This window comes from Candida pseudojiufengensis, assembly GCF_024610245.1.
Source record: "Candida pseudojiufengensis strain CBS 10847 chromosome Unknown scaffold3, whole genome shotgun sequence".
Taxonomy (NCBI): Eukaryota; Fungi; Ascomycota; class Pichiomycetes; order Serinales; family Debaryomycetaceae; genus Lodderomyces; species Lodderomyces pseudojiufengensis.
The window spans coordinates 473,117-486,756 of NW_026261523.1; the positions used below are offsets into that span (position 1 = coordinate 473,117).

Sequence of the window (13,640 nt, forward strand, 5' to 3'; positions counted from 1 at the left end):
GGTTATAATTTGGACTCCTCAATGAAACTAAGGGGTACGATTACAATATTTTAATAAACTAGAGCCACAAAGTTTACAATTTACATGTGTAAACTTACGTTTTCATCGATAACCCTCTTTAATATGTTTTTGAATAACTCTTCACGATAAGATATTAATACAAACTTTAGTTTATAAAACTCTAAATTTTTAAGCTTTAAGTTTATCTAATTTACTAAGTAATTAAAGTTGTATCTTAAAGTGGAGAAGTAAGCTAAAAATCTAGGGGTAAATTTTCGTGTAAAATCAAAGTTAAAGATAAAGGGCTCTTTAGAGTATTGCTGATACTATAGTATAGGTCAATCAAAGTGCAATAAAAAAGTATTTTATTAAAAATAATCTATTAAAATCAAAGAATTGAAAAATCGTAACTATTTTATTTTACCATAAACCAAACTATAACCAAAAAACAAACGATATAAAAAAATAACGGGAACCAAAAAATCTAGTATAAATGAGCATCAGATTGAGGAATTTCAGTATAATAAGAATGTAAAGCTCTTTTTAAAGCAGGTATTAATTTTTCCCATTTTAATATTCTAACTTCTTTATCAAATCCTCTTGGTTTTCTTATTTCATAAGCCATCATTCTTTTTGCTAATTCCATCCTATATTCTTGATTTTTAGAAATGGTTTGAATTGGTTGTGGTTGTGGCGGATGTTGTTGGAATTTTTGTTGTTGTTGCTTTTGTGAAAAATCTGTTAAATTTGTTGGGATTGATGATGAAGCTGATGAAATTGATGATTGATTGCTTGTTGGTGCAGATAATATTGAATTTGTAGATAATGATGATGATGATGATATAGATTTTGAATTTGAATTTGAATTTGGAGGAGCTAATGTTGACGTTGGAGTATTTGAAGAAGATGTATTTAAAGTTTGATGACTATGATCAATAAAAGTTGATGGATTTGAAATTTCATTCATTCTTGAACTAATTGATTTTTTACACCAAAATGGTACTAAATTAGATCTAATTCTACCTCTTTCTCTTCTTTTTTCACTTGCTTCTTTAAATTCAGTACCAATTAATAATTCAACTATTTCAACTACTTCAACTGATGTAATATAATATTGATAACAATGTTCAGAATTATTATTTGGATTATTTATATTTAAATTCTCATATTCATTTTTAAATTCTTGAGAATTTGATGATGATGATGTTACAGGTGGTGTATTTGTTAAATTTTCATCATCTGATGATAATGAATCATAATCATAATCATCCATGTTGGTGGTGTTATTTCCTCTATTATAATATCTCGAATTATCAACTTCACATTCCAAACAACTTACTTCAATAACATCAATATTTGGAGGACTAGGTAAAGTTATTGGATTTTCATTAGCATTACCAATGATAGAAAAATTAACTATTAATTTAGAACCTTGTTGTAATCTCTCAATTCTAACTATTCTTCTACGATCTTCTTTTTCCAGTTTTGACCATTTTGGATAACATATATCTTCTTTTGAAGCACCAATTAAATTTAATTCAACTGGAAGATAAATTGATTCATTATTCTCCATAGCTTCTTTTGGTGGTCTAGTAGATGAACCTCCAGCTGATACACCTCTTACTACTCTATATCTATTTTTACCATCTGAAGAAGATTTGATATGTTTTTTGGATGATACGGAAGAAGATCTTGAAGTTTTAATTTGTTGATTGGAATGTTTGGAATCTAATGCATGTTCTTTTGGTGATTGTTTTATTGAATTTGAATTTCTTTTAGATAAATGATTAGAAGAAGATTTGAAAGAATTTTTTGGTGACATTGATTTTTTAGTTTTTTTCAGTATTGATTGTTTCCTTTTTTGTGAGTTATTGGTATTATAATTATACAGTAATTGATTTTCAACAAGATCTTCTAATGAATTTAATGGATCAATTGTACTTGGTTCTTGTTTAGGTTCATCAAATATTTGACTATCATTGAGAAATTGGGGATTTGGGTTATCAAAGTATAAGGTTTGTGACATTGTCATGGGGTTTTGCTCATAGTTTGATGGTGTTGAATCGTTTGTATCTAGTATGCTATTGTTCATTTGTGGATATGAGTTGGTATTGTCATAATTTGTTGAATTGAAATTCAAAGGAAGTTGTTGTACTTGTAACTGTGGTTGTTGGAATTGTTGTGTTTGTGGTGCTTGTTGTTGTTGTAGTGGAGGTGCAGGTGGTATTTGATGTTGATTTTGATATGATGCAATGACTGGTGAGACGAGACTATCGTTATATTGAGAACTAGACTCTTCAAATAAATTCGGATTTGAATCTGCTTGATGTAAACTTTGAAATTGTTGATTCGGTATATAATTTGAATATAATGAAGATGAAGAAGTATATGATTGTTGTGGATCATTATAATTTGAGTTTGGTCCAAATAATGGTACATTTTGAGGTAATTGATCTTGAGTAAAACCTGTTGCAATAGTCATGTTATTAAACCCAGAACTAGTTATATTATGAATCTCATCAATTGGTGAAGCATCTAAATTTACATTTATTGATTGATGATTTAGATTAGTACTATCAAGGTGATTATTCAAAGGAAAATTGTCCAACAATTCAATTGAATTCATTTGTCCTATATTGTTAAGACCTTCATTGGTGTTATTGGTATTTGTTGTATAATTATTACTGTTAATTTGATTTTGATTATTATAAGAATTGTCATACATATACTGACTATTACCAGCTAAAAGGGTAGCATCATCATTCAAATTGGTATCTGTGTTATTCGCTATATTGAAATTTTCATCATATGCTTGAGTGGTACTGACGTTATTATTATTGGTGATATTATTATCTATTTCATCATTATTAAATTGATTATACTCATTTGGATTTACCATATTAATAAAATTTTGAAGAGATGGAGCGGCTTGGTATAAATTCAATGTTAAATCAGTTTTTTTGGAAACAATAGATGTAATCATAAACCTGTTTTATAGTATTTTGATTTGAATTTACCACTTGGATTGAAAATTAATTAAATATTGTATAATAAAAAAAAACCAATAATAATGATAATGTGTAACGAATGTAAATGATTGTTGATTCAGTTTATGTTTGACTTTTAGTGGATTTTGAATAATTATATTTCTCCAGTTTCTTCAAAAGTCAATGATAAATAAATCAAAGGTAATGGTGATGGTATATATATAGATGTATATATAACAATTCAAAATGTAGACGGATAATTAGATCTAGTACAAAATTGAATATTATTTACAAGTTTCAAAATAATTATGAACTGTTTCTAAAAATAAATCTATTTGGAATGTAATTGAATACTATTTTGACTACTGAATATGGCTTCTGAATGCTGATGATATAATTGATAATTGATATGAATTTTTCAAAAAGTGTGATCAATTGAGGATATGCTAAATCATTTATAAAATCAAATTATGAAAAATAAATAAATAATAAAATAAAAAATTAAAGTTATAAAAAATTATAGTACAAAGATTAAACATGTATATCGAGAGAAAATAAAATAATAAGAGTACAGTAGTATCAGAAGAAAGTAAAAGAGTGAAAGTAAGTTTACATGCGTTTCTCATACATTTTTTTTTAACAAAGGTTAGTTAACAAACAAACTAGATTGTTCAAAAGGTTAGTTAGAATAAAAGTGGGCTTTTTGTGTTTTAAAAGTATAAAGTGAGTGAAGGAAATATAAAAAACTAAAATTGGTATTTGTAGATGTATCATAACTTATACAAATAGTTTTTTAGTTAATTATACATATAATGTGTAAATTTAGTTCAAAATAAGTATTAATACTTTTAAAATTCCCTATTGGAGTTAAGAGAAGTATTTGAGCACAAGTTAGTAAGTGAATGTAACAATTGCTAATAAGTATACTACTATTCAAACAACAAACCGTAATATGTAAATGTAGATTGACTTAATTTCATAAACTTATATGTTGAAGGTATTTAATGCATACATAAATTTTTACTCAACTTTAAAATTCATGAGATATCAAAAGGCATTTTTTATAATTTTTCAAAAGTCATACAGATTACGTTTATCAAAAGACCCTCTTCCAATAAGAGAAAGTTTGACGGTCATTTCTTTTTCTTCGAGTTCAACATAGACTTCTTTCTTTTGTTTTTTAAATTAAACTTTCAAGACTTTCGTCATCTTCCAATAGAAAATAGTAGAACAAAAAGTTATTAGCCATATTTTTTTATCTTATTCGAGTAAAACCTTAAAATTGTTTAAATTTAGTAGAGATGAGGATAATATAGTCGTAGTAATATTATTTCTAATCAACTAAATTTAACTAAACTAGAGTTTTTAACTAAAATGAACAAAAACAAAAGGGATTAGGAGTTTTGGTGATCTAAAATTAAAGCTTCATTGGGTCTAAAATGATTTCTTTAGTGTCACGCTCTATTTCTGAGAGGCTCAACTAACAATACAAACCATCGATTGGTTTGGTTATTCGTTTAAGTATTTTGGTTTTTCAATTATCTATGATGTATTGTTTAAAGTAATAAACATAATAAACATTCTTTTTGTTCTTAATCTAAGCCAGAGGGGAGCTATTTTATTTTAGAGTTTAATCGTATTATCATTATATTAAAATAGAAGAAATATTTGAAAACTAAGCACTATTATTGTATGCAATGACCTTTTCAATAACCTCCACTTTTTATTTTACAATCGTGAAACTACATATTGATTTACATTTTATTGTAAGCAGTCCAACTCATAACAAATTATCTAAATACTATCATTCGAATTACTCAGTACTTACATCAAAATTGCGGTATCAAAAAAATCGCAATCTCAGCAATTTCGATAATAATATTACGTATTCATTTATTAAAGTACTTTTAAACCCTGAAAATTAGATTTATCAATATATAATATTTATTAAAATATTTTAATAATATTTGACGTAACAAAATAAATTATTATTTATATGATCAACATACATACATACATACATAAGATACACTAGACACACACAATGCAATACAGTATAGTACTTTTTATTTCGTAACTTAAATCTAATTTGACTTTTTGATTTCTTTTTTCAATTTTTGAAATTTACTCATGAACTTTTAATTGGTGGGGATTCAAAATTTATATGGGTATAATGCACTACACAGAAGTTTGGAGGTACCTTGTGACTAACTAACGTATTTGATTGTGTTATTTATATATAGATAGAAGGAATATTATTATTTAGTTTGAAAAGACAATAGGATTATTTGGTGTAATTTTCATATGCAATATTTCATCAAAAAACTTAGTTTTGTTACCGAAATATATTTCGTGAATTATTGAGGAACAATAATTTTCGATTCCGAGATAGTTATTCCGATAAAACTTACATATCACGAAGTTTAATTGTGAAGCTCTAAGCCTTACATTCTCAATAGGACTTTAAATTTTGAATCATTGTTAATTCATTTAGTCAATTGTTTGGAGACCTTTCTTTGACAATTGTAAAATAATTTTATACATGCACAACTCTTAATACCGAGAAAATAATTTTAAGCTTCTCGGTATTTCTCCAGGATTCAAAAATACAATAATTAGGAAGTTTATTGTATTAAGAGATAGTGCCAATTAATTGAATACGTTTCTGAAATATATACGCAAATGAAATGTAAAATCGGAAATTGACGTTGTATAGGTTTATATTTCCTTTACGTTTTAACCCCAATATAGAGATGTTACAGCCGACTCTTCCTAAAACCCGTCCAATACCGCTATTGCAATACTAGCTAAGTCTCGAATTGCAAAGACTAATTTCGTGCGAACTTAAGTGCCAAAGTCGAATTGAAAATACAACAAATCTAATTGTATTACGTTTGTATTGAAATATTATACGAAGGATTTCTTAAAATAGAATATCAATATTCAAAATTATGGCTTCAATCAAAAGTACTTGGCTATGCTGTTTCCTGTTCTCCCCACCTGAAGTATGCATCAAACATTCATAGTTGCATTCAATCGTGAATGATGGTATCTATTATCGTGGTACATTTCCGACGCATTAAAACTGAGATGCTCTCTATTTATGTTGAAATATTATAATTTTTTTTGCCCTATCGCTTAATTATACATCAAGCAAATTTTTTAAACTTTAAAGATTTCCTTCTTTCGCAGATCTTCTTAAATTTTATTTTTAGTTAACAAATCTTAAATCTAAAGTTAAAAAATAACACAAAATCTGGATAACAAAAAGCTAAAAATTTCTTTTTTCTTCTTATTTTTATTTTATTTTTATTTTATCTTTTGGTCTTCTCTTGAAGAACAATAGTAAATGGCTATGTTTTTGTAACAATAAAAAGAATGTACTTTATGATATGTCATAAAGAATGTTTTTCCACAACAAAAAACCACTAAATGTGATCTAACCAATCGAATATCAAAAATCAGGAACGGAACTGGTCTTCCTTTTAAACATATATAACCATAATTCGTCTAATCTTCTTCTTTAAAATTTGTTTTTTGTTTTTATTTTCAATTGTGGTTTTAATTTTGAACAAATTTCGTGATTGTAAAAAACGTTTGATGTTTCACAATTCATCCTAATTTATCCTAAACAATCATTTTTCACATTCGAATAATAAAACTCGAAAAACTTAAATTTTGCTTTATTAGTCTCTACATGCTGTACAATTGAAAATTAATTATCTAATTTCCTTCACTCACATTTACTGTTAAATTTTTATTTATAATGATTCTTGGAAAAGCATAGATCATAGAGCATTAAATAAATGTTGTAAATTATATTTAAAATCACGTAATACTTTACAATTTATACATTTAATTATGAGTATCTTCGATGCAAGAAAAACAAAACTTCGGGGTATTATGGACATTACTTATGACCTAACCTATCTTTGGTTTTCCAAAAATTTAATATTACTTTACTTATATTATGGGTTAGTCATTCGGGTCATTTGGGGACATCAGAGATCGGAGATTATATCTACACTGTATAAGTTAGATCTGTACGGTTTTCATATGTTGGAAAACATTAGTTTATCGTTCAATGAATTCTTTTATCTTCGTTCGTTAATTGTTGTTCATGGATATGTGATTAAATTTGACAGTACTCAATTGCATATACCGAACCTAAATTTCTTTTTACTTCTTATAAATCAAGGACTTAAAATAAAAAAAAATAAAAATAAAAAGCCAATAATCAGTACGAAATCCAATATTGTGCATTATAAATCATACTTTTAAAGTACATAAAATATACGGCACTAAAAATTGATTTATCGTACTATGCTTTTTGATAAATTCTCAGCTAGAAGAAGTTGAAAGATTTCAAATTAAATACGTATATTGATACGTCTCAGATTATGTTTTGATAACGATGATAAATTTATGGATCCAAATTTTGAGTTTGTTTGCTTTTCTTATTATTTATTGTACTTATCTAAATCTATTCATGCAAATGAAGGAAATAAATTCAAACATTCTTTTAAACGTATGTAATTTCTTTTATGATTACTTATTACTAAAATTGGTTCGTAAGTTGATTCGTTCGATTCAATAAAGCTCAAACCAACAGTCCTCGTAAGTACGTCATCAACTAACCACGTTTTACTCAACTTTTAGATAGATACATCTTTAAATCAGAACGAAAAATTAATGCGATGATTTAATAATTAGATCAAAACTTAATGTGGAGGATAGATCAACTGTTTAAATCACTTTTAGTTACTAATCGATCATTAGTTAATAAAGTTTAAAAGTTTTATAATTCGGTTAATGATAAAAAAAAATAGAAAAAAAAAAAAAATTAAAAAAGTTTATTTTTTAGTTTTAAAATTTCTTTTTTTGCTCAATCAGTAAATCAAAAATATGATCTGAATTGCCGTTTAAATCAAAATATTAAAAATTTACCTTCCTTTGAGAGTTAAAAAGCTTTATGGAAAGGTCTTTGAATCTTCAAAGAAATGTATTTTTTTGCACCAGCTCTATGAAAATTGAAGGGAAGACAACGCCGTCTTTTTTATTTAATGCTGAAAATTTGACGAAATTGCAAATTGAAATTGTTTGATTTTGGTCAATTAAAGTGCAAATTTGATTGGATCTTTTCAATGATTAAAACCTTATCGTATTTTCTTATACAAACGATTGCTAATGGTACTGTGATTGCTGTAATTGTCAAAATTCATTTTTAAATGCTCACAATAATTCGAAAATGTCGATACTATATTTGATTAACTAAATGAAATTTAAAAGATAAAATTTAAAGTTGATAAATCCTAGATTTTTGAATTTAAGAAAATCAACGTTGGTTCAAACCCCTCTTTCTTGCCCCTCTAATTCGAATATTTTTCGAAGATAATTAGGTTCAAAATATTAATCAAACTAATAAAGTAATGCAAGTAGTATTAATTCAAAACTCGCCTTGATTTCGATCGATTGGAGCACTTGACTCTTCATTTTTCAAATCTTTGAATTATACTTCAAAAGAGTTTTGACCAAAACTTTGAAGGTACGGCAACAAAAATAAGTTCATTTGTTTTTTTATTTAAATCAACTCTCCGGTGATTTACATCAGAATGTAACTCTTACTAAAATATATTACTGTATGAATACTTTTTTAAATCTGAAGGGTGCGATCGTCCATATATTTGTAATTTCGGGGAATGACTTGGATATGCGAATATGATGATAAATCATTTCTCATAATCATAAAGCTTATCAATGTTCGCAACCCTCTAATGATTTTCCAATCAAAACATGCTGAATTAAGAACTCAGACGAACGATAAAGTCTTTCAACTCGTATCATTCTTAATCTACTACCATCATTATTTAAAGACTTTTTTTTAATACTCAAAATCAATCAAAAAAACCGTTGGAACTAAAAAACATTCTTTCGGTGAAAAGTTAGTCAAAGTATTGGTCTTGAGAATGATATAAGCCTTCGGTTAAAAGTATATTTTGGCTTAAATTCACGCCCTATCATTCTTCTTCATAACCAATAAACATGTGAATCTATACCTTGATTTCTAATAAAGTATAATTTAATTTTAACTCATTTTAAAATTTAATCTTAAGTCAAACTCCTATTCTTTTTTTTTTTCCTATTAATCATTTTTTCTCTAATTTTTCCGGTTTTACGAGGTTTTTAAAGTTTATTTGATGAGCAAAAGTTAAGTTAATATGTAAAGCTCGTGATGTTTAATTGATACTCACCATAACTCCTTCCGATTGCTCCATGTACCAAGAGAGCGTAATTGATTCATTAAGATTCAAATCGTCATTTCTTTGATGTTTTCACTAAAGTAACAGCTACAAACGTGGATAATAACACAAAATTCAAAAAGAAAAAAATATAAACATATCGGTAAAACGCTTTTCCTTTAAATTCAAATTAGCAAACATATATTTTTTTAGAATTAAAACATACCAGGAATTGCATTACATGAATTAATTTTTATGCAACGTACAAATTGAATATGCAAAAAACTTGTTTTTTATATTTTTATTCTAACCATACATGATTCAGCTTTATTGTTTTGAGAATTAAATTTTAAAATACTATAATTTAATTTAGATTTAAATAGAAAAAATACGTCAAGATTGAATCATTTAGTGTCACCTTTATTATTGATAAATTTCTTTTCTTTTGTTAAATATTTTATTTACTATATTTTCAATGGATTAAATAATGTTTCAGTTTCTCTGGTTTCAGAATTTGTTCGATGTTTCAGATTTTTGAAATAAGATATCAAGTGTTTCAGAATAGAGAATTAGATCATTTAAATTGGTTGACTATAGAAAAAAGCTTTTATGTCATATTCAATTCTCAATTGATAAAACGAATTAAGTTTTTGACAATCGATATGTATGAAGATAATGAAAATTTCTTTTTTGCAATTTATATTTTTAAAAAAGTTTAAATTTTTTTTTTTTTTTTAATTTTTTTTTCGCTAAAATTTTAATGTATAGTATAGCCTTTGGATCATTATTTTTTCATTTGACGCAACATTTGGAAATATACATAAGTATTGTGTTGATATCTTGGGCCATTGAACGTAGGGCATTTTGGAGATTTAGAAAGTATGTCTATTTTTATCTTGCCAAGATTAATTACTTTATCTTTATCCACTTGATTGATTTGATTGATTTGATAACAAGTTTATTTGTAATCATTTTTATGTCATTGAGTTTATGGTGTAAATAAGTATAATCTTTATAAATGAAAATGCCGTAAGGATGTAGCTTTCAAGCACTCTTCTATTTACAAAAATACTTGAATGAAAAGTGGCTGAAGCATTGTCAATTGAGAAGGTCATACATTCAGACAAGCAAAAGCAAATTCATGACTTCAATGGCGAGAATGTTATTCAATTAGTCGAACCGTATTTGTGTAAAACTGGTTCGAATGTGATTTTGGCTCCGGCTTTGTAACGATGATCAGGCACAAGAATGGTTATGTTCAAATTTTTCTGCTCTCGGAATGTTACTAACCAAAAAATTTGAACAATATCTGGTAGTATGAACATTGAGCATAAGACTGATCAAGTGGCTTCAAAAATTGCTTTTGCCTTTTGAATAAACTATCCATGATTTTCGTTGATGAAATTTAGTCAAAACAGTGGATTTAGTTTTGTATAATCTAAACAGTTCGAGAACTGTTAAAAAAGTGCAACATTGATGATTCAATCAGTTATGAGTGTTTTAATGGTTGCAAATTGTTGCAAAATAGGTTTTATGCAAGTGAAGGAATTTGAATAACGGAAAAAAAAATTAAAAAAAAAAAAAAAAACCTTCGTTATGAGCCAAATCAATATTTTAGAATGTAACTTATATACCATGCAACGTCTTTTTGATTCTCGATTTGTTGTTGCTATTTTAAGAAATTCATGTGACTATAGGATGGTAAACAGAGCCGTTCATCGATCAGGAAGGAAACATCAGGTCATTTGTACAGAATTAGTTTGAAATAATTTGAACCCTGTCTAATTCGATTCCATGAATCTAAAATTCAATATTCGTTAAATTCATGTTAAATGATAGCAACCTCAAAAAATGTGGATCTGTTACCACGAGATTGTAAAAATGTTTCAAACCTAAGTTGATTGTTGGCTGTAGAGAAGAAGAACGCAGGGCTCTATCATAAGGATCCAGTGCATGGTTTGAATTACGTCTAAACCTATTGTAAATGTTGAGGAGGAGACTCCAAAGCACAAACAGCATTTGAAAATTTGTAGGAGCTTTTTCATTAGTCAACCAATAGATCACTGAAAAATTGCAACTCTCTCAATTCAACCAAGTTTCACACTCATAAGTAGTTCATGGTCGAAGATTTTTTTATTCGACAATGGAAGAACCCGGAACCACACATTTTGCGACACTGCGTACGAGAAAAAATAGGAAACTTTAATTTCAGATTTATTGTGTTGTGGTAAGGATGTATTAAAATATCGAAAGTTTGAAATTAATTTACTACCAATACTTGATATTTTATTTGCTTTTGACATGCTCATTCAATCGAGAAATAATTAATATTCCTATGTAGATACTCGTAACAAATTAAGAATTGAATACTTTAAATTATTATACTTATATATAGGACTACCTTAAAAGTTTAATTACAAAACAATTATGACACCAATTGATACTACTTACTTTATTTTGAAATCAAATTCTTTTTATCGTATTGTGGGTAGTATTTGCTAACAAAGTAACCATCAAGTAAAACTAAACCAGTAATAATTGAAGCATGTAAACCAACAACAACATTATTATCTGATCTAATTCTATGTCTTTCTAAATATCCATAATAACCAGCAGTTAAACCACCAGCTACAACGAAAATTTGAGAAATAACAACTGGATTTTGTAATTCAATAGAAATTCTTGAAAATAAATCTTGAGAAGTTTTTGAAATTGATTCACCAGTTTGTTGTAAATAAGTTCCAAAATTTTGAGCACCTTTTTGAGCTGAAGCACTTAATTGACTAAAAACATTTCTACCTTCTTTTTCTAAATGATTATATTCTTTTTTAGCAGCTTCAAGAGCTTCTTGAGATTTTTCATTTATAGCTTCATAAATAACTTCACCTCTTTCATTTACAGCTTCTACAAATTCTTTACCTGATTTTCTTAATTCTTCACCATATTCTTCACCTGCTTTTTTTGCTTCTTCTGCAGTTTTAGATCCTTCTTTTTGTAATTTTTTAGCAGTTTCTGAACCTTTTGCTTTTAATTCATCAACTTTTTTTGAACCTTCTTCAGCTGCATTTGAAGCATCTTCTTGGGCTTTTAATTTAATATCTTCAGCATCTCTTTTCAAGTTTTTCTTGATTTGTTCGTTTGATGGAGCGTTGTGAGTGTTTGGCATTTTGAAATTGAGTTATTTGCTACTTGAGTTTTCTTGGAATTGGAATTAGTGATTTTTGAATACTTCTTTATATTTAATTATTTGACTGACAATTAAATTAAAAAGATGATATTTGACACTTGATCGATTGACTTAATTGATTGGATTATCAATAATTGAGAATTGTAAGCTTAAAATGAATTCAATTGATTGATGGGAAAAAAAAAGAAAAGTTGTTGTAAATTGGTTAATTTTTTACTTTATCTTTTTTAAATTTTTTTTGTTCTTAAATTTTAAACTCTAATGATAAAAATATAAAGTACTTAATAGATAATAATTAAGGGGGATTATATATAATTTACTTCTTCAGTTATTATACTAATTTCATCACTTTCTAAATAATGAAAAGTTTACAAGATACGTTGTCGACCAATTCAACAGAGCTACAGCAATCTAGTTCGGTTTATTTACTCTTCTTCATTGAATTTTAAAGTTATGAATGCAATTTGATTGAAATTTGAAAGTCATTTAAAATTTAATTTTGATAGAGATAGCAATTATTGAATTTATTAGTGTAGAATTAGAATTGGTTTTGTGTACCAAATACGAACATTGTCATTTTTCCATGGGAATCTAACAAATTTAAGCTTAATTGAAGACGACAGTAAAAGCATTTAGTGTTGAAAACACAACAGGTTCAGCAAATCAGTTTCGTACGTTGAAACGACTACTATTAATCTTTTTCGAAAGATCTGAAAGTTAACAGTTTCAATCAAAAGCTGATAAGGCATCATGATGTATTTTAACAATCATGACTTACAAGGATTGAATTCCTCCTGCGGATAAGTGGTCTAACATCGTACCAGAAATAAAATGGATGAGATAGATCTCGATTCATCATCATCAAAATATAGCTTAGTTTATACTCGTCTGACCAAATTCACAGTACTATTTAATAAGTTGATTTTGTGGGATCAATGTTTATTATATTGAACCCCGGAATATGACGTATTTATTTTTTAAGATTATTAAAACATATTTACGAGCAAATAATGTTACCAAAACCAAGCTCAAGATATAAATAGAGACAGGTGGATACACTTTTATTCGATTCAAAACAGACAAAAGAATTGTTAAGGCTGACCACTGGTATTACTTGCGATTTATGACCTCACGATATTGGCCATAACTTTTCATTCATGTTTGTAGAAGTATAAAAATTGATTTATTTTAAAGGGCGGCCTTTGGTATAGAGACTAGATCCTCGAG

At 27.1% G+C, this 13,640-nt stretch overlaps 2 protein-coding genes across 2 annotated transcripts; both read right to left on the minus strand. All coding sequences in view use genetic code 12, as the record gives it.

Annotated features, from left to right (window-relative positions):
- Window positions 1-484: 484 nt before the first annotated feature.
- Window positions 485-2,983, minus strand: KGF55_000650 (uncharacterized protein; the record flags this gene model as incomplete). The annotated part of the gene is made up of 1 exon (XM_051760943.1): window positions 485-2,983. One exon carries the CDS (start codon window positions 2,981-2,983, stop codon window positions 485-487), a length of 2,499 nt encoding a protein of 832 aa, XP_051616595.1.
- Window positions 2,984-11,678: 8,695 nt separating this feature from the next.
- On the minus strand, window positions 11,679-12,392 carry KGF55_000651 (uncharacterized protein; the record flags this gene model as incomplete). The annotated part of the gene is made up of 1 exon (XM_051760944.1): window positions 11,679-12,392. One exon carries the CDS (start codon window positions 12,390-12,392, stop codon window positions 11,679-11,681), a length of 714 nt encoding a protein of 237 aa, XP_051616596.1.
- Window positions 12,393-13,640: the final 1,248 nt, after the last annotated feature.